The following is a 19,066-nucleotide window of genomic DNA, read 5'->3' on the forward strand; positions in this document are numbered from 1 at the left end:
TTAAGCGTGTACTGTGCGGGTGAGAGTGTATGTGTATACTGTAACTCAGCACAGAAGTCGCAGAAGAGTCCAAGCTCACTTCACCAGGCAGAAATCAGAATGACAAGCGCCTCTCTCTCTCTCTCTCTCTCTCTCTCTCTCTCTCTCATTCTCTCTCTCTTCCTTTATCTCTCTGTCTCTCTTTCTCCCCAATGCGCTTCAGTAGGAGTGCAGAGCGCGTGGAGATTAGCGTGGTACAGGAGTGCAGAGACAGAGAGAAACACGCACACACACACACGGGCACTGAGCACTGAGTTAAGAGATGCAGACGAGCGTGTGATGTTTTCGAGAGGAAAACTGCATGAGGGAAGTGTGCGCTGAAACACCTGAACTGGATACCTGCAAGCCAAACCTCGCCACTTTACACAACAACAGGTAAGCTTGAGTTTGTCTGTTGGTTTTCATCATACTGCCGTGATGCCTGTTTGTTTTTTCCCACCAAGTTTGGCTGAGTGAATCAGAGCTCAGTTAGTTTTAGGATAAAGTCTGGAAATAACCAGTAAATGAGCATTATTCCTACAAACAAGCATAAGAAAATCTGGCTATGACTTAATAATTGTAGAAGAAGTTTAATAGAGTCGAATAAATGTGCCACAACTTATTCTTTGAGTGATACCATAGAGGAACCACTTTTGTTTCCCTTAAGAACTATGCTTGAAAAGAGATTTTTGAGTGTAAAAACCTAATAAATGCTTAAAGAACCTCCACATAATATAACTGTCCTATATCAATTGAAACGTTCTTCCAAGCACCTTTACATCATATGAAGGTTCTCTGAATTTTAAAAAGGTTTTTCACACTCATATATCTCCTCTACAAGAATGGCTCTCTAAAGAACCATCCAGTGAAAGTTTCTGTAGGGAAACAAAAGTGGTTCTTCTATGGCACTGCACAAAGAACCCTTTCCGACACCTTTGTTTTTTTAAGAGTATCTCAAAATATCGAGGTAGGGAAGTAAAATGGGTCGCTTATGTTGCACATTCAAGAAGTTCATGATTTTCAGATTGTGAGAAGAATATGAGGCTAAAATAGAGAATGTCAGCATTTAACTCTGAATTTATTAGATTAATTCATGTTGGATCAGTAATTAATCCCTCAGTTAAGGTTGAGAATTAGTGCTAAAGGTACAGAAAATGTGTTTTAACTTGCCATGCATTTTAGTAAGCCTTAGGACAAAATAAGCCTGTGATTTTTAGGGGTTGAAGCCAGTATTTATTTCTGAGTAATACTTTTATATAGGTTACACCAATCAATAGTTAATCTCTTATAAATCTTGCATTTTCAGCTGTACAGTAAAGGTCTGCAAAGTTCATATTTGGTCTTGAACCTCCTACATGCAAAAACATCAGCCATCAGCTTCTTTAGTCTTCATATGTTTATTATGGAAAAGTTGATTGTGGTTCATATTCAGAAATTCCAGCCTCTTTAGAGCTTAACTGGGAACTGACATCTGGTTGGATTTTTATTTAGCACGTACCAGTGTGAGTGCACGGCCTGTTTAGCGCATACACATACACACAGCACCACTAATCACAAACAAACAGAGGAATAGAATGCATTGCAGGCTGATGTAACACAGAGGGGGTAAAGATACTGTAAGGAAAGAAGCAGAGTCATTAACACACGCACACATATATACATATACAGCTCATTTCAGTGTCAATAGGAGTACAAATACTATTGAACAACATCAGTAACATCAGTAGTTATTACACCACTGACAAAATGTCTAAAATTTAAGCTTTTCTGACATACAGGCCACTGCCACTTTAGTGACTTGAAAGTCACACTGTATGTAGAGAATCACAAATATTGCATTCATGTTGTTATTTGATTTAAATTTTAAAAATCATTTAATGTTTCATGAGTCACACCACTGACACGGTCTTTTCACATCTTAAAGTATAAAAAGAGAGTGCACTGAGTCACACTGTTGACCTCTCTTTCTTTCTTTAGATATCCATGCAAAAACTAATTTAAAAACCCTTTTTTAATGATGTTTTATGTTTATGTAACACCAACGACAAAAAAATCCTGGGACAAAATAAATATAATCAAAATAAAAAATATATGTATACATTTAAAATAATTTTAATATAGACAACCATTATAATGCAATTTTACAACAAGCATCAAAATTGTTGTTTCACATAAAATATTATACATCTGTGAAGTCATTAGCATCACATGCTGTTCTAAATATGACTAAAAATCGGCCTTCTGTGGTTTATTTTTATCCTGAGCTCATTTCATTGCTTTAAAGTACACTCTGAAAAAGGGTACTAAACTGTCGCTGGGGTCTTACTATCAAGGGTACAACTTAAGTGCCCTTAGTAAGGGAACAGAATTGTATCATATTGCATTGCAGTAATATTTTTAAGTTGCACTGACTCTAGTGTACCTTTCAAGCTTATTTTAATTGCACAACAGAAACTTAAAACCATTTTATACTTTTGAGGGCACATTTACATTGTTTGTACCTTGATGAACAAAAATGTACCTGCACAACCCTTTTACTGACAGAATGACCCAAACACAAAACTGACCTTGCACAGACACAGTCACGCTCTCACAGACTAACACGCACACACTCTTACCCGCTCTCACCTCTGAAAGTGCTGCAGACTGAAGTAGAGTGTGTGAGTGACATGTGGATGAAGAGATGGGGGAGTTGTAATGGTGGAAAAACACAAGACAGAAAGTTGATGTCATAATAAAATCTCCTTCACACACACACACACACACACACTGATTGCGATGTTATTCTCCTGCATCTTTACCAGATTTACATACACCTGAGAAATATGCACGCTTAGAAAGATACACAAAGCACTACAGGACCACCTGTAGGAACAATGTTATATTTACAGAGTTTCAGCTCATTCTCGTACTTGAATCTTATAAAACTTTTACACAGGAGTGAACTGAGAGAGAGAGAGAGAGAGAGAGAGAGAGAGATAGAGAGGTTGTCAGTCCTAATTAACTTACACTGTGCCCAGTGTGCTTTTACAGATGAAGTGGTCAATCCACAGTTCTAGTACAGGTCACATCAGTCTAATGGAGTGGAAGTAAACATGTAAATGTGAAATGCTGTGTTTAATAATGGATTTACATGAACCACTGCAGCTATTGTGTAACTATTCAATGTCTACAATGAAATGATCCCCCTATTAATAATTCAGTAACTACCATTAATTATTCAGAAACTACTATGAATCATCAAAAAAACAACTATTAACAATCATCTACTATTAATTATTCAGTAATTATTTAGGAATTGATTCACTATGCACTATGGATTATTCAGTAACTATTATGAGTTATTCAGTAACTTATCTAAATTATTCAGTAAATACTATTAATGATTCAGTAACTCCTATGAATTATTGACTAGCTACTATGAAGTATTGAGTAACTACTAGAAATTATTTAATAACTCAATCCATGCTCACTGTGAATTATTCAGTTCTTACTATGAATTCTTTAGTGAGTACCATACTCAATAACTACTCTACATTATTCAGTATCTACTATTAAAATAATATGTAAGTTATGCTGTTATGAGAAGAACTTAAGTGTGGACGCACATATTGACCTTTATATTTTTATAGTTAATAATGCAATGTTCACCTTTCTGGTTTGGCAGTAATTAGGTGTGCATTTGTGTATTTGTTTTGGGTCAGGGTAGAGTGTGCTAAACAGTTGTCCTGAAGCACTGTGACACTTTATTTCTCTCATCTATCACACTGTGCCTGACGTTCTCTGTGTGTCTAAGTACACTGTCTGAGAAAGTTTAGGAGCACCTTGTCTTCCCAATTTTCTAAATAATATTAAGAAAGTAAGATAAAAATACCTGTAAGCTTTGTTAGGATAAAACTGCTATTTGCCTATATTTTGAGTGCATATAACACTGAGCTTGTTTATCATTGTCTTCCTTTTGCCTAAATAATGACTAAACAGTATGATATGTGTTTTAACTATTGGTAAGAGCATATGCTGAAACTCTTTTGGCTCAATGGTGGTTTGAAGAGATGAAAGGATTATGTGCCAATGAGTGCTTACATCACAACAAGGGGATATAATGAATTGGGGGGTTGGAACTATTGTCACTTCAGTAAAACTTCATTATGAAATTATGTAATAAATTATATAGTTAATTATTGCAATATAGTGGTGTCAAAGGTAAATTATTATTGCTGTCAATTCTTACACACTTAAATAAAACAGGTCTTCAAGGGTTCTTTAGTAAAGGCAATGGTTCTATTTAGAACCATGAGTTCATATATAGAATGATTTCATTCTTAAAACAAACACACACACGCACATCTAACTACTGCCAAACCAGAAATGAGTATAATGCACTGCCAAATCCCATAAATCTAAGGGTCTATTTGTGGGTCCACACTTCAGTTCTTCTTGTAACAGCATAACATACATATTATTTTCATAGTAGATACTGAATAATTTATAGCAGTTAATAACTCATAATAGTTACTAATTAATTCATTAAAAATAGTGAGTAATTTAGAGTAGTTGATAGTACAATTAATAGTAGTAACTGAATAATTCACATGGAGAAAGTGTTGTATATCGTTCTCTATAGGACCTTTTTGAAAAAGGCATCTTTACATCGTAGGAATAGAATGCTCTTTGGTGCTGTATAGAAACATTATTAAAAAGGTTCCTTATAGAACCATATACAGTGCATTGGCCATCAATCTTAAGAATTTCACTGTGCAAAGACCCACTTTAGCCTGAAATGGTTCCATATAGAACTCATGGTTCTAAATAGAACCATTACCTTTACTAAAAACCCTTGTAGAACCATCTTTTTAAAATGTGTACTGTGACCCTTCAAACTATCTGCAGTTCCACCCTGAGGCCCACCTGCTTGCGTGCTGTTGCTATGATTCTGTGACTGTAGCCCTCTAGTTCCAGTACAGCTTTTAAATGGCAAATGTTTCACTAATGCCACTCTCTATATAAACAAACATTATTTACAGCTACTTCCTTGGTGGATTTGTTTATCACTGAAGGGTGTCAAGTGTTAAGCAAGCAATGCTAGCAATAGCAGTAACATTAGCACTGGAGGACACCTACAGCAGACTACGGTGGACAGTGCTTGGTGGAGAACTGTGAATAAATCAATGAGCAGCAAACTAACAAAAGCAACAGCAAAGTGGAAAACTACACTTACCTTCAAAAACAAGATATAATGTAGTAGTCTGAGACCTACAATGAGAGCTACAATCACGGAGTTCAGAACATGTAGCTACTGTTGCTCTCACTGGAGATTGGGGATGAAAATTGGAAAGTGCTTTCACCATATGGAAATCATGTGATTAGGCTCATGTAGATAATGTTACGATATTGTTGAAAACAACAAATACATTTTAATGAAGCTTATTTTATCCACTCATATAGCTATAACAAAATGTACTGCTTTTCAAATAAAAAAACAATCAGATTTGAGCAAAGAAACAAATGCAATTAATCGTGATTAACTACACAAAAAAATGTGATCAATCAATTAATTATTTTAATCATTTGACCGCTCTGTAGCTATAATTGCACAAGTGAAGTATAGTAAAATGATATTAATGCATTAAAAATATAGTGAAATGACAAAGAGGCTATTTTTCTAAACTATAGTACATCAATGTTCTTTATGGTAAGATCACTGTGTGTTGTAACGTGATGGGATTGTGTGGGTGACGCAAGACATTTGTGCATCTTAATCTTGCTCGTGTCACTTCTGCCTTCTGCCCTCCCTCTATGTCAAAAACACACACATACGCACATGGTCGCTTTCTGATTACTCAGAGTAAACCTGCCTTTCATATCACTGTTGGAAGATTAGGAGATGCTTAATCTGTGATTTAAGAAGAGTTAAAGATGGCACTGGAAAACACATGCACACACCCACACCCACACGCATCATCCTCCTGCTGCGGATTAAGTATGTGTGTGTTATTGAGTAGATAGCTCCTGCGGACCGACCACTGTTTGTGTGTGTGTGTGATTAAACCCCAATATTCTTAGTGATGAATATAACCCGCTAACTGCAGGTGGGTGAATCAGGACTCTGAGTCACACGGTAAAATGCCACTAGACCCCATCTTTCACACACACACACACACACACACACACACTCAGTGTATCTGTGTAATGGGTTCCTATGGCATTGGATGCCTAGCAACACAACAGCAATGCAACCATCCCCATCATCTACCATCTCATCATTATCATCATCATCATCATCAACACGACAATCACAACCACTATTATCACCATCACCACAACTATAAAGGTAACCTTCATCTAATTGATTATTACCAGCATCACCATCATCATCATCAAATCACCACCATGTGCAGTATCATGATCATCACCTCCACCTTTGTTATCAACATTGTCATGACATCATCATCACCACCTTCATCACCATTATCACTATCATAACCAACACAACCATCATTATCACCACCATCACATTATCACCATCTTCACCGCACCATCAACGCCATTAGCATCAACAACACACTTTCATCATCATCATTATCATCATCATCACAGTCCCCTTCATCACCTTTATCACCACTATGATCACCATGATCTCAACACCACCACCAAAAATATTATAATCATTACCATCCTTTTCATCACCATTATCAACACTATGAACACCATAATCTCATCACCACCCTATCATGATCATTACCATCCCCACCATCACCATCATCAACACAACCATCAGGACATCATCATCACCATCACTACAATCACCATCATCGCCATCTTTATTATCCACTTCATCCAACCCTAACCTTAAACACAAACACACACACACACACACACACACACACACACACACACACACACACCCACACCTGTCTAATGGGTTCCTATGACAGTGGAAACCCAGTGGGAACCACAGGCAGTCTTTATGAAAAGCCTTTGGAGAGCAGCTAAATGTCCCCACAGTGTCACACTGTTCATGTCTTCATTATTCTTCACTATTCATTTAGCTTTTAGGTTTAATCGAATAACAACTGCCTTACTTTAATCATATATAACACACAAAGTGATGGAGAGTGGTGACTGATATGAAACGAAGTATTTTACTAAGAACAGAAATGCAATTAAAAATGTAATAATCTTTAACTGTTCTGGAGCAGAAATGTTCATTTTAAATCTCTGTTAGCCATTAATAACGCTATTTTTTCACTCTGGGGATCCCACTAACATCCAGATGTTTTTGGATAACGTCCTGTCTCATGTAATTCCAATCAGTGCATACATTTAGCAGATTTATATCCACGGATTGTGATATTTCTGTGTGTATGCTATAGATGAAATCTGTAATCACATTCTATAAGTAGACAATAGCTCTGAATGTCCTCTGCTCTCTCACATGATTTTGTCTATATCGTGTCATGATGCAAGAAAACATTTAGGAAGCTAGCATGTCTATGCATTTATAATTTTGGGGGGAATTTGCTAATTCTAGACTCTGGACGTAATTAATCTGGACATTTAGATCATAGGAACCTCTGATGAATTATTATGGGCTATTTCATAGTTATATTTCATGGAGCATTTACCCACACAAACAGTGAAATACAAACTTACATACAGCTCATGTAAAAGGGGCATAATCAGCTGGCTTTTCATTTTGTTCTAATTTCATTTCAGCAAAGATCAGCATATTTGAAGCATTTTAAATTAAATGGGAAATATAAATGTATTCAATTAGGGGACAGCGGCATTAAAAAGTAAAAAAAAAAAATCACGTGAGTTCAAAACGTTTGTCCTATTGCTGGGGATTCAAGGTCAGTTCCCACTGAGGTGAAGTCCGAACAGGGCCAGGAGTCCGAGAATCTGACCCTGATGCTCTCTGAACAGAAGTAGGGTAGATTTTGTCTTTTCCGTCCATCTACAGCAGTGCTGTACAGTCAGGGGTCTCTGTAAAGACATCAGAGAGACAAATGGGTAAAAAAGTGATTATCCTCATTTAGCAACATCCAAAAATGTACAGTTGGAAAAGTACTTACAAGAAAAGGATAAAAGCAAACTAAGTTATGAACTACAATAATCCACAATAAAAACTCTTAGATCTTTTGGCATGGAACGTTTTATATCTGAAGCTTGCTCCTTTCGTTTTAGCGCTGGAGCTGAGGCTAATGAAGAGAACTCTGGAACCAAACCTCCTAACTAGCTCAAAATATATCAACTACTTTATAAAAAACAAGACATGACTCTTGACTAGTTTTACTGTAATGAGCATTTACTGGCATTTATTCTAGTGTAATAAAGTATTGTCACTGACAACAACACACTGCTAATGGTTTTAAATAACAGCTAAGGTGCCTTGCAGACTTTTGCACAGTAGCATGACTAAAAAGTAATGGAAGCTTATACCCTACCAATCAGCACTGTGCTAACTGTATGCTTAAATCATTAGACACATGCCTCAGTCTGTGTTGAGTTGTAAAGTAATATTAAATGTACTTGCTTATGTGGTTTCTGGTACTGTATAACATACTGTCATCTAAAAAAATGGACAAAAGTATTGTAGCGTTCACTGCTAATAAGGAAGACACGGCTTATGCACAAGTTGTTGTGCTTTTTTAAAGGCTGTAGTTGGCCACAGCCATGCCATACAAAAAAGTTTGGTCTAACAGTTTGCTCTAAGTCTCACTACGTCTTGCTTCCTACGCCATCAGTGTTAGACTGACTGAGTTCCTCCTGAACTATGTATAAACACAGTGAAGAAAGGCTATAATAAATAAAGCAAATAAATGCTGCAGAACTAAACACCCCAAAATCAACATGTAAACACTTTCTGAACACACTATGGTATGTTGTATAGCTTAAAGTCAACATGAAACAGAAATCTTAATGCATTTTCCATGTGTAGTGTGACATTTCTGAGGGAAACATGGTATCAGCAGGGTCTCTGCACTAGCATTTGTCTGATGATAAGTTGTGCACATGGTGATATAGCTTAAAATCAGAAGAACTTTTAGAAGTAGGCAAAGGTCGTGCATTTTGATTTATGGGAAAAAAAGAATTTTGTGTTTTAATTGATATGATCTGATCAATCATGCCTAAGTTGAACATACACAGGATAAAAAAAGGGTTTTGATTTTGGATTCACTTTAAAACAGCAGGAGCAAGTTTTAAAACAATCACGTCTTTATCAGACTATTTCTATGAGGACTGTTGTATAAAGGACAAATGCTGAGCACAGAAAACACTTAAAATGTATGGAAGTCTAAACATTAACATGACTATAAGTGTTTGTTCTGTCAGCTTTCACACATGCAATCACACATGCACGGCAAGCCTAAAACTTACACAAGCAGTCCTCACCACAGCTGGTGAGTGATGCCCTACAAGCAAGAAAACAGTGAAACAGTCACGTAACGGTCAAAGGTCAGAATCCAGTAGTGTGCAATCCTCCCTCACCACACATAATACCTTCTTTAGCCCATCCGACTTTATACACCCTTCTCCAGGTTGGTGAGTATTATTGTGATGCAGGGATTATTAAAGGGATTTTTTCTTTATTTTTGGTCAGACGATTGCGCAATGGCTGAAATACAACCTTGAGCCTTTCCTCCGAATGGCTACTTGGAAATTTAGTGCTAAACATGGAAAAGCTTCAGAGCTAAAGACGTCATGACTGTTGCAAAACACTTTCTAAAATCATCACTAAGACCATGCTGAAATGCTTTTTTGGTCATTCTTTGCTGTTATACCTACAATTTTAGCTCTTATTGAGCATAACTCAAATTTAAACAGTTCTACTTACATAAAATAACACATAAAATCATATAAATCACACATAAAATCATATTTACTTGGAGGGAAAACTGTAGAGAAATTCTATTTTAGTAAAATATGGGTGCCGTGTCAAAATCGTACTCAATTAAAAATAAGAGGATGGAGCCCAAAATATCCTAGAGTGAAAGCAGAAGTACAATTTAAACACACTTAAGTATATAAAAGCAAAAAGTAAAGGTTTAAAAAGATAAATTAGGTTTCTTTATTTGGTGATGCAACAGCTGATTTGTGGTACTAATCCTAGCACAAAGACAAACTGGCAAAGTTGTGGGCAGTTTTATTTTACACTGATATTATTTTGTTTGGATGTTGAAAAACAATGAATTAAAATGCACAGGGCTCGACTGATTGGCAAGAGGAAAAAAGAAAAATCTGGCCTTTGCAGTGAGTACTCTGAAGGTCAAAATAAAAATGTATTTCATATAAATACTACTTCAGTAACAAGCACAAATCTTCTGAAATAGTAAAATCTGCTAATGTTTAACTTAAATACACATGGGATTCTGCAATGGTTTATAAACACATCAGTTTGTTAGAAAACTGGAACTTATATAAGATAAAAACAGATCAATAAACTGACAGGGTACAACTGTCTTTGAGCAGAACCAATAGCTATGTTCTTGTGTTCCATCCCCAACATAATGTTCCTACACTACACAAATGAAGAGCCAGGTAATTATGTTATTTTCATTCTATATAAGTCTTAAATGATAGAATAGCAGGTGTACGAAAGCGATTGTGTATATTGGTAAGACAACGTTCAGACATACCATTTGTGAATCAGTAAATTGCTCCAAAACACACACACACACACACACACACACACACACACACACACACAAAGCTTGCTGTCTAAAGTCTTTTTCTTTACTTCCTCTTTTGACTCAAAGATAAAATATCTCCTCATATTTAATTTCCTTTCAATCACCATGAATGTAAGTGCTTTATGGAATGCACATTAATTAGAATGGAGTCAATTATTAACATTTACTGGCCAGTGCTTCTTACAGATTATGACTAAGAAATAATACATGCAGTATTGTGCCAGGGTCAAAGCCCAAGTTATCTATTTTAGGAGATATTTCTAAGGAGTTTAGATATAAGATAAGATAATCCACATGCATAATGAAGGGAAAGCCAAATGAAAATTATTGAAAAAAACAAGAGTTCAAAATATGAGTAAATGGGACTCTCACAACCGTGCAAGACCTCAAAACTATCTTGTAGCTTTCATCTTTTAGAGCTAGGCTAGGTGCTGTAGTTTTTTATACAGATATGCTGTCCAGTTCTTTTATACTCAATAATACGGGAGCTTCAGTGTCTCAAGAGTTTTGGCCATTGTTATGGTTTTTTCTTTAGTTTCTGTACACTCTACTTCAAACACTATCATTGTAGCCTAGAGTGACTGTCTTGGCAGAGAAGCGGCTGGAGGAACATTGTCTCTGTCAGCACAGAGCCAGAATGAATCTGTGGAGGAAATGAAATGAAACCTCATGAGATTCTGGATGGTTTTTCACACTACCATTGGAACAGTTGGTTCTTTATAGTAACTAGCTCTAATAGATGTTAACCGATCCTTTATTATTTTCCTTCTTTTAGAGTGCTGAGGGTACAGCTACAGGGCCTGAACTGAAGCCTCAAACACAGCATAGAATGATGCAGTAGATCAGTCTCAAACAACTGCTCTTTCTGCTCTCCAGGAACTCAAGTCTCTATTGGCAGGTAATGCTAACACCTCCAAAGTTGTGGCAGTTAACAGGATCATTTAGTTCTACCGATTTAGGGGTGAAACTGTTAAACACAAAGGCTGAACACACACACACACACACACAGACAAAGCCCGACCACCAGATGCATGTGGGTCAATGACATATGCATTTTTTCTGTGGTGAAACAGTCTTACCATATATGAAGATTAAGTAAACTTAAAATTAAAAAGGTTAATTTGGTCACATTAAATTCTAAGTAAAATAGTTTGGCATGAGTTTTATATTCGAAATCTTCAAAATCATAAGATGTTACAAAATATGGCCAACAACAAGAAGTACCTTTATTTTGACATGCTTTTAAGAACAAGTGCTCAGGGTATGGCATCATTAAGAATATCCCAAGTGACAATCATTGCATGATGCCAAGACCAGAAGCCCTTTCAGAAATATTGACAAAGCTATCATTTAGATTAATTCAGACTGGCAAACCAGGTGGTGTGACCCCTGGAAAACCATGAAAATGTTTTGTTGTTATTATAATAATATTTCTTTTTTGATTGAAAAAATGTATATATACATTGACTTTAAGGAAAAAGGTTTATATGGTTGTCCAAGAACAGAAGACTAGTTTATACTAGTCTATGGTTTCAATAGAGATAAATAACTTGAAAATGTAATAATTGTTATAAATGTGTGGTTGCACCACCTGACATTTTCTGAGTGGTAAATGAATGATGCTTAATGATTTCTAACACTATAAAATTTATGAAACAAATATCAACATATTGAATAGATTCTTGTAGATACACCATGCTCACAAAATTTTTACAGTTATCATTTTAAAAGCCTTTTTTGTCATTGACCCATGTAAATATATATGAGTGTGCACTTAAATGAAAGCGGTTTGCTGACCAAGAAGACACACACACAATTTCAAACATTTACCAAAGGGGAAGTGCCTGTCTGGGCTAGCAGTTAAAACAAGGAGACGTTAGAAGCTGAGACAACAATCAGCATAAACAGGCGAAAAAATTCACAACGTAACACTTCCATTCCAAGAAACCTCAAAGAACAGCCCAACTGGCAATTCTGCAAGACTATACAGTGCAGTGTTTTACCTGCTCATTAGCTAACTATCAGATTAAACCAGATGAGCTGGAGCACAATAAACAGTAAACAGTGTGGTTTTGACACTTTGCAGCATTTGAGGATAGACAGGCTTGTTATATGGTGTTATGAATGAGTTTGAACACCTTCTACATTTAAAAAAAGTCTCTTAGACCACACTGGGCGGACCCTTCATTATTTTCTTCACCTTGCTATTTTCTGCAGTTCTGGTGTGATATGGTTTTGGCTGTGTAGTTTTTTTTAAAAAAACTGTGATATTGTGCTGGTTAAGGTGCAGTTCTTTCACCTTTTTTCAGAAAGGTCATACTCTTATTTTAAACTGTCACATGCTTCCAAAGCCTTAAGTTGTTCTAGATTAATTAACTGCTATCAGATTTTTTTTTCCATTCAAGTGCATTTATTTTTTCAGGCAAAGTTTATTCTTGTTTGATTTGACCATGGCTTCAGTCTAAAACCTCTAAATTAGTTTGTTTCTTTAGTTTTGCACTGAAGCTAAGAGGCTAATGTAACTGTCCAGGAATGGAAGCTTATATCCACCAACTAGCAAGGTGCTAACTTCATGTCTAGACCATTCACACTGGCTTCAAACCTTGTCAAGATGTTCAATAATCTTAAATAGACTTGCTTATGTGGTTTCTGATTCTGTATGACACATTGTTGTCTATAAAAATAGACAAAAGTATGGAATTTTAGGCTTTAGGATGGCTGTGGCCACTGTTTTAACTACTAGTGTACTTTTGTCCATTTGTTAATGTAATGCCTGAAGATTACTTAACCACTAAATGTGGTTTGAGACAAGTGATGATTTAAGGCATGCAGTTAGCAACATGCTAACTGGAGCTTAGCATCTAAGCAGAATTTTTTGTCAGCTACATTTGCCTCATTGCTCCAGTGGCACTAAATCTAAAGATGCACACTTCAGATACCAAAACTTTCTTTGGCTGATCACCTACATTTGGCATAAGGGTGTGAATTTGTGTAAACTGTAGGCTGAAATGTTGCTTTTCTCATATCATTTTAATATGAGAGACAAAGTAGGTTAGCCAATCTCACACAGAGCAGAAACAGGACAGTAGCCTTTACATTATTTATAATTGATCGGTTCTGCTTTAACACATGGCTTTGTGGTCAGGGCAGAGGTTTTTTAACGCAGGGCCTTGGAGCTCTATTTTGATCTGTAGTATGGAATTCTATCTGTTTGTTTGTCTAACTTGAAATAATGCAGAATCTCCAGTAAAACTAGGCAGATAAAGTTGTAGATTGCCAGATGGATAGCTCTGTCTTTGCTGTGCCAGGCTTTTGCTGGTGATTAAAATATCAGGGCATGTGCTAACTCCATTTGTGCTCTTTTCTCTCTGTAAGTTGGGTGCGTGTGAACCTCGTTTCCTCTCTGTGAGAAGTGAGAAGGGCCCAGCGAGAGAATGAGGCAGCGATGATGACATTAGCCCACATTTAAATGTGTCCTTCTCCTCCCAGCAAATTTCCACTAGTCTGCTGCTGCTATTTTTAACTCTCGCTTTGACCCAAATCACCACGATCTGGACCAGCACCACACTGAGATATCGGCCAACTCAGACACAGCAAAGTTAGAGAAAAGTGACAGAAAAATGCACAGGAGGTGCTATAAGCTGAAACTGAGACCTGGTCCAAGTGTATTGTAACTTTTTCTGTCTTATAATGTCCATAAAACTCAGGGTTTTTCTTGTTCTCTCTCTGCAGGGTCTGTGCTGTGTATGAGAGTGTGCACTGCGGGGTGTCAGGATGCCGATTCCGAATCTCTGGGTGTAGACGGAGAGCACTGCTCTTTCTTGACCCCTCTCACTGCGGCCAATCTCAACCTCATGGCAGACACCATGGGCAGCAACAGAGCCAACAGGTATGTAAGTCATGTGTACAGTTTATGTTCAAATATGTGTAAGATCTATGATTATGACGCAATAAATGTGTTTTCATATAAATATAAGCAATGAAACAAACATCAATTCCAAAAAAGTTGGGACAGTGTTTACAATGTAAATAAAACAAAAATTGGTGTTTTGTAAATCCACTGTCATCAATATTTAATATTTTACCTTATCAACTTTGTTTCTTGTAAATACATGCTTGTTCTAAAATGTATGCTTGCAAGAGGTTCCGAAAGGTTGTTACATGGTCAATTTAGGACAAGGAACACAGTGAAATTTATAAAAAAACATCTTAAACAGGTAGAGCAATCATGCTTGGGCATAAAAGGAGCATCCAGGAAAGGCCTAGTTCTTTATAAGAAATGGGACGAGACTCTCTGCTGAAAATGTGTCAGTGAATAATTCGCCAGTTTAAAAACAACATTCCTCGATGAGTGATTATTAGGATTTAAGGTATTTTACTCTCTACCATGAATATCATCAAAAGATTCAAGGAATTTGGAGAAATCTCAGTGTATAAACAACAAGAGCAATTGAACCTTTAACTCTTAGACAATAATGCATTAACCGGCATGCTTTTGTGAGGATATCTGCACATAATTTCTGGAATACTTTGAAAAACTTGCCAATAAACACAATTCTTTGCAACAAGACTGCACTATGCACAACAGAAACCATGTCTCACCCACGTCCAAAAATACATCTGACTTCAAAAATGAGCTTGAGCTTATCTGAAATGGATTGATGCACAGTGCAAATGTGTATTGTGATCTGATGAATTAACCTTTCAGATTATTTATTGAAAATAACTGACACCTTGTTCACTGGGCCAATGAAGAAAAGGATCATCCAGATGTTACCAGCGCAAAGTTTAAAAGTCAGGGTCTGTGATGGTGTGGGAGCATGTTAGTAACCATGGCATGTGCATATCTGTGAAGGCATCATAAAAAAAAAACAAAAAAACTCTGCTTTCAAAACTAGATGAATTGGTTTCCTCCTCTCCTTAAATTGTTGTTAAAAAGAAAGATGATGCAGCACAGTGGTAAACATGCTCCTGTCTCAACTTTTTTGGAATGTGTTCCAAGCATCAAATTTGAAATGAATGCATGTTTACAACATTCCAATAAACTTTACATTTCAAAGATAAAACAAGTATACTAACAATGTTAGTCACTGCTTTCTGTTTTTGTTAGCATTTCACATACTGTCCTTTTTTGGACGCGTGTATATGAGAGTAATTTTAGATACAAGACAATGAGAAGCCTCACTCTTCCAGATATATAAATGTAACAACTGGAAGAATAAGGCTTTTTGTTTAGGCATCTGTGTGGTGGGGTGTGTAGGTGGGGATAGGCTTATACTCTCTCTCTCATATCAAAACCAGTCTATTTAGAGAGCTAGAACCCTGACAGATCCATGCACCCACAGATATTGGCTAGGATTGGAACAGAACTTGTATTTTCAGTTTTTTGCTGAAACATTGTTGTTACAAATATCACTAACATCTGACCTTGTAACTTCTGTTAGTAATGCAACTTTTCAAAAATGAATGCATGCATAATAAATTCAGAATGAATAATGTTTGTGTTCAGACTGACATATGGCGATTATTGGACCAAATCATGTTGAATCAATAATTAACACATAAACACCCAACAAAAGACCACCCTGACACACACTCTCTTAAACCCCCTGCCCCTCTAAACACTCCCCCTGTTCTTCCACCAGCAGCAGAAAGCAGTGGACTGCACTGCTAACATGTCCTGTATGAGTGTGTATATGCTGCTAGGGGAGGGAAAGGCTCAGATTATAATCCCTAAATCTGCACTGACCGCAATCCTCATCATATGGCTAAACACAACTCACCTTCCAGAGTAATCCTCTCTGGAGGAGAGCACCAGGTAACACATACCTGATGCTAACCCTATTTATTCCCATTAGACAAGGGAAACTCAAGGGTCCAGTGAGACTGGGGAGGATTAAAGGTCAATGACTTTTGATTCTGTTGGGGACCAGTTTAGTTGGGGTGGGAACAGTGAAGTTTGGTGAAGAATTTCACTGAGCGCGGATTGCGTTAGCAGCACGGCAGTTAGCATGAGTCATGGTTTAGCCGCTAACGTCTGCGGAGTTAGCGCTCTATGCTTAGTCACTCCGTGTCCTTTTAGAGGGACACTGGAAAGAACAAGTTAGATGCGATGAGATTATGGCTGGTGTCTTAATGCTCGTCCTCTTCCTGTCTCTCAGCCCTCACAAATGCCACAAGTGCCAAGCTGTGACTCTCTCTGCACCTTTCTCACTCGTATTTCTAATCCAGAACTCTCTGCTTCCTCTTTCCGCAGGTACAGCATCGTCTCTCCAGATGAAGAAGGCCTGAAGATCTCCACGTTGGGGCTGCACAACGGCCACGGATCGCCCAGCCGCCTGCCCTCACCCGGCAGTGCCCTCAGTGGCTCCGGGTTGGGTGGGGCCATGGAGAATACCTACAATGGAAAGATCTCCACCACAGGTCGGGGCCAACTACGAAGCCGGTTTGTAAAGAAGAATGGCCAGTGTAACGTAATCTTCTCCAACATGGAGGACAAGCCTCGCCGTTACTTGGCTGACATCTTCACCACCTGTGTGGACATCCGCTGGCGCTACCTGCTGCTGATCTTCTGCATCACTTTCCTGGCATCATGGCTGATCTTTGGAGTGATCTTCTACAGTGTTTCCTTGGCTCATGGAGACTTTGACCCAGAGCGGAAAATACAAGGCACAGGCGAGGGGCAACAGAAGCCATGGAAGCCATGTTTGCTGCATGTGGAGGGTTTTGTGGGGGCCTTCCTGTTCTCCATTGAGACACAGACCACAATAGGCTATGGTTGGCGCTGTGTCACTGAAGAGTGCCCTGTGGCTGTGGTGACGGTCGTGATACAGTCCATCGTGGGATGCATCATTGACTCTTTCATGATTGGCACCATTATGGCAAAGATGGCACGACCGAAAAAGCGAAACCAGACACTTTTGTTCTCGCAGAATGCTGTTATTGCCCTGCGGGACGGAAAGCTATGCCTCATGTGGCGGGTTGGGAACCTCCGGAAAAGCCATATCGTGGAGGCCCATGTCCGGGCACAGTTGATCCGCCCATATGTGACAGCAGAGGGTGAGTTTATCCCACTTGAGCAGATGGACTTGAATGTGGGCTATGACGAAGGCATCGACCGCCTTTTCCTAGTCTCTCCACTGGTGATTGTGCATGAGATTGATGAAGACTCTCCGCTGTGGGCGATGAGCCGGGCAGATCTGGAAACAGATGACTTTGAGATTGTGGTTATACTGGAAGGCATGGTGGAGGCTACTGCCATGACCACGCAAGCAAGGAGCTCCTACCTTTCTCGGGAGATCCTCTGGGGTCACCGCTTTGAGCCAGTCATCTTTGAAGACTGTGACCGCTACCGAGTGGACTATGCTCGCTTCCACAAGACCTATGAGGTTCCGTCTACCCCTGCCTGCAGTGCCAAGGAGCTAAGCGAGTTGGCAAGTCATCGCTCTTCCACCTCATCGCGCTCTGGGACGCCTGTTAGCCGCAGGACGCAGTGCTTGCGACCACCTCACTCACCTAGCGCCTTCTGCTATGAGAACGAGGTGGCTTTCTGCTCTGCGGAAGAAGAAGAGGTGGAGAGGCAGAACGATCATTTAAAGGAAGAACTAGCAACACTGGATATAGATCTGGCAACAATGACCACAAATAGTGTTCCAAAAGACTTCCAGAAAATGTTCCATGACACAGCGACCATGACATCCAGCAACAACGTCCTTTGCATGCTGGATATGGACAACCAGATAGAGTTTGATATTCTGCAGACGACTCTTCCACTCGATCCGCTAACATACAAGAGCGAGTCTGAGATATGACATGATTGAATGGAGGCATTTCTATGCCAACCCTTGATCCTGCCTCTATGTCCCCTCTTTTTAGAATAACTCAGATGAAGAAGCTAAAGGAAAAAGGGATGATTCTGTTGGTGTTTTGCACATTGTTCTGTGTTGGATTTATGTTAGAAATCCAAAAACCTATCGCCTTTCCTGCTCCAGTTTCTACACTGCTTCTGTGGAAGCTGTTCCCATGCTCTCTGAAGAAGAGAGGTGTCTGGCTAGACATGGGGAATGAGATTGACCTTTGATCCTGCTGGTTTCTGTTACCCTAAGGGGTCACTTGACTCATGAGGTCTTGCCACATGGGTTATTTTTGATCTCTGTACTTGATTTCGAGAAACTCTGCAAGGCACCAAAAAGGCCCAGGATGATGCTTCAAATTGAATTTGAAGTACATCTTTGGAGGAGATGAGATTATCTAGGCTAAGGACTAAACATGCTTCAAAGCTGCAAAGCCAACAAATTATTGAACATGGATAGCACAAATAACATTAATGTCACCAAAGGAGAAAACTTGCACTT

The 19,066-nt window shown here is 38.3% G+C and overlaps 1 protein-coding gene across 1 annotated transcript; it reads left to right on the plus strand.

Moving 5' to 3' along the window:
- Positions 1 to 223: 223 nt before the first annotated feature.
- On the plus strand, positions 224 to 18,523 carry LOC118804539 (ATP-sensitive inward rectifier potassium channel 12). The gene is made up of 4 exons (XM_036565032.1): positions 224 to 414; positions 11,488 to 11,610; positions 14,445 to 14,601; positions 16,969 to 18,523. Exons 3-4 carry the CDS (start codon positions 14,459 to 14,461, stop codon positions 18,521 to 18,523), a joined length of 1,698 nt encoding a protein of 565 aa, XP_036420925.1. The 5' UTR covers positions 224 to 414; positions 11,488 to 11,610; positions 14,445 to 14,458.
- The last annotated feature ends 543 nt before the right edge of the window (positions 18,524 to 19,066 follow it).

This window comes from Colossoma macropomum, unplaced genomic scaffold (assembly GCF_904425465.1).
Source record: "Colossoma macropomum unplaced genomic scaffold, Colossoma_macropomum, whole genome shotgun sequence".
Classification (NCBI taxonomy): domain Eukaryota; kingdom Metazoa; phylum Chordata; class Actinopteri; order Characiformes; family Serrasalmidae; genus Colossoma; species Colossoma macropomum.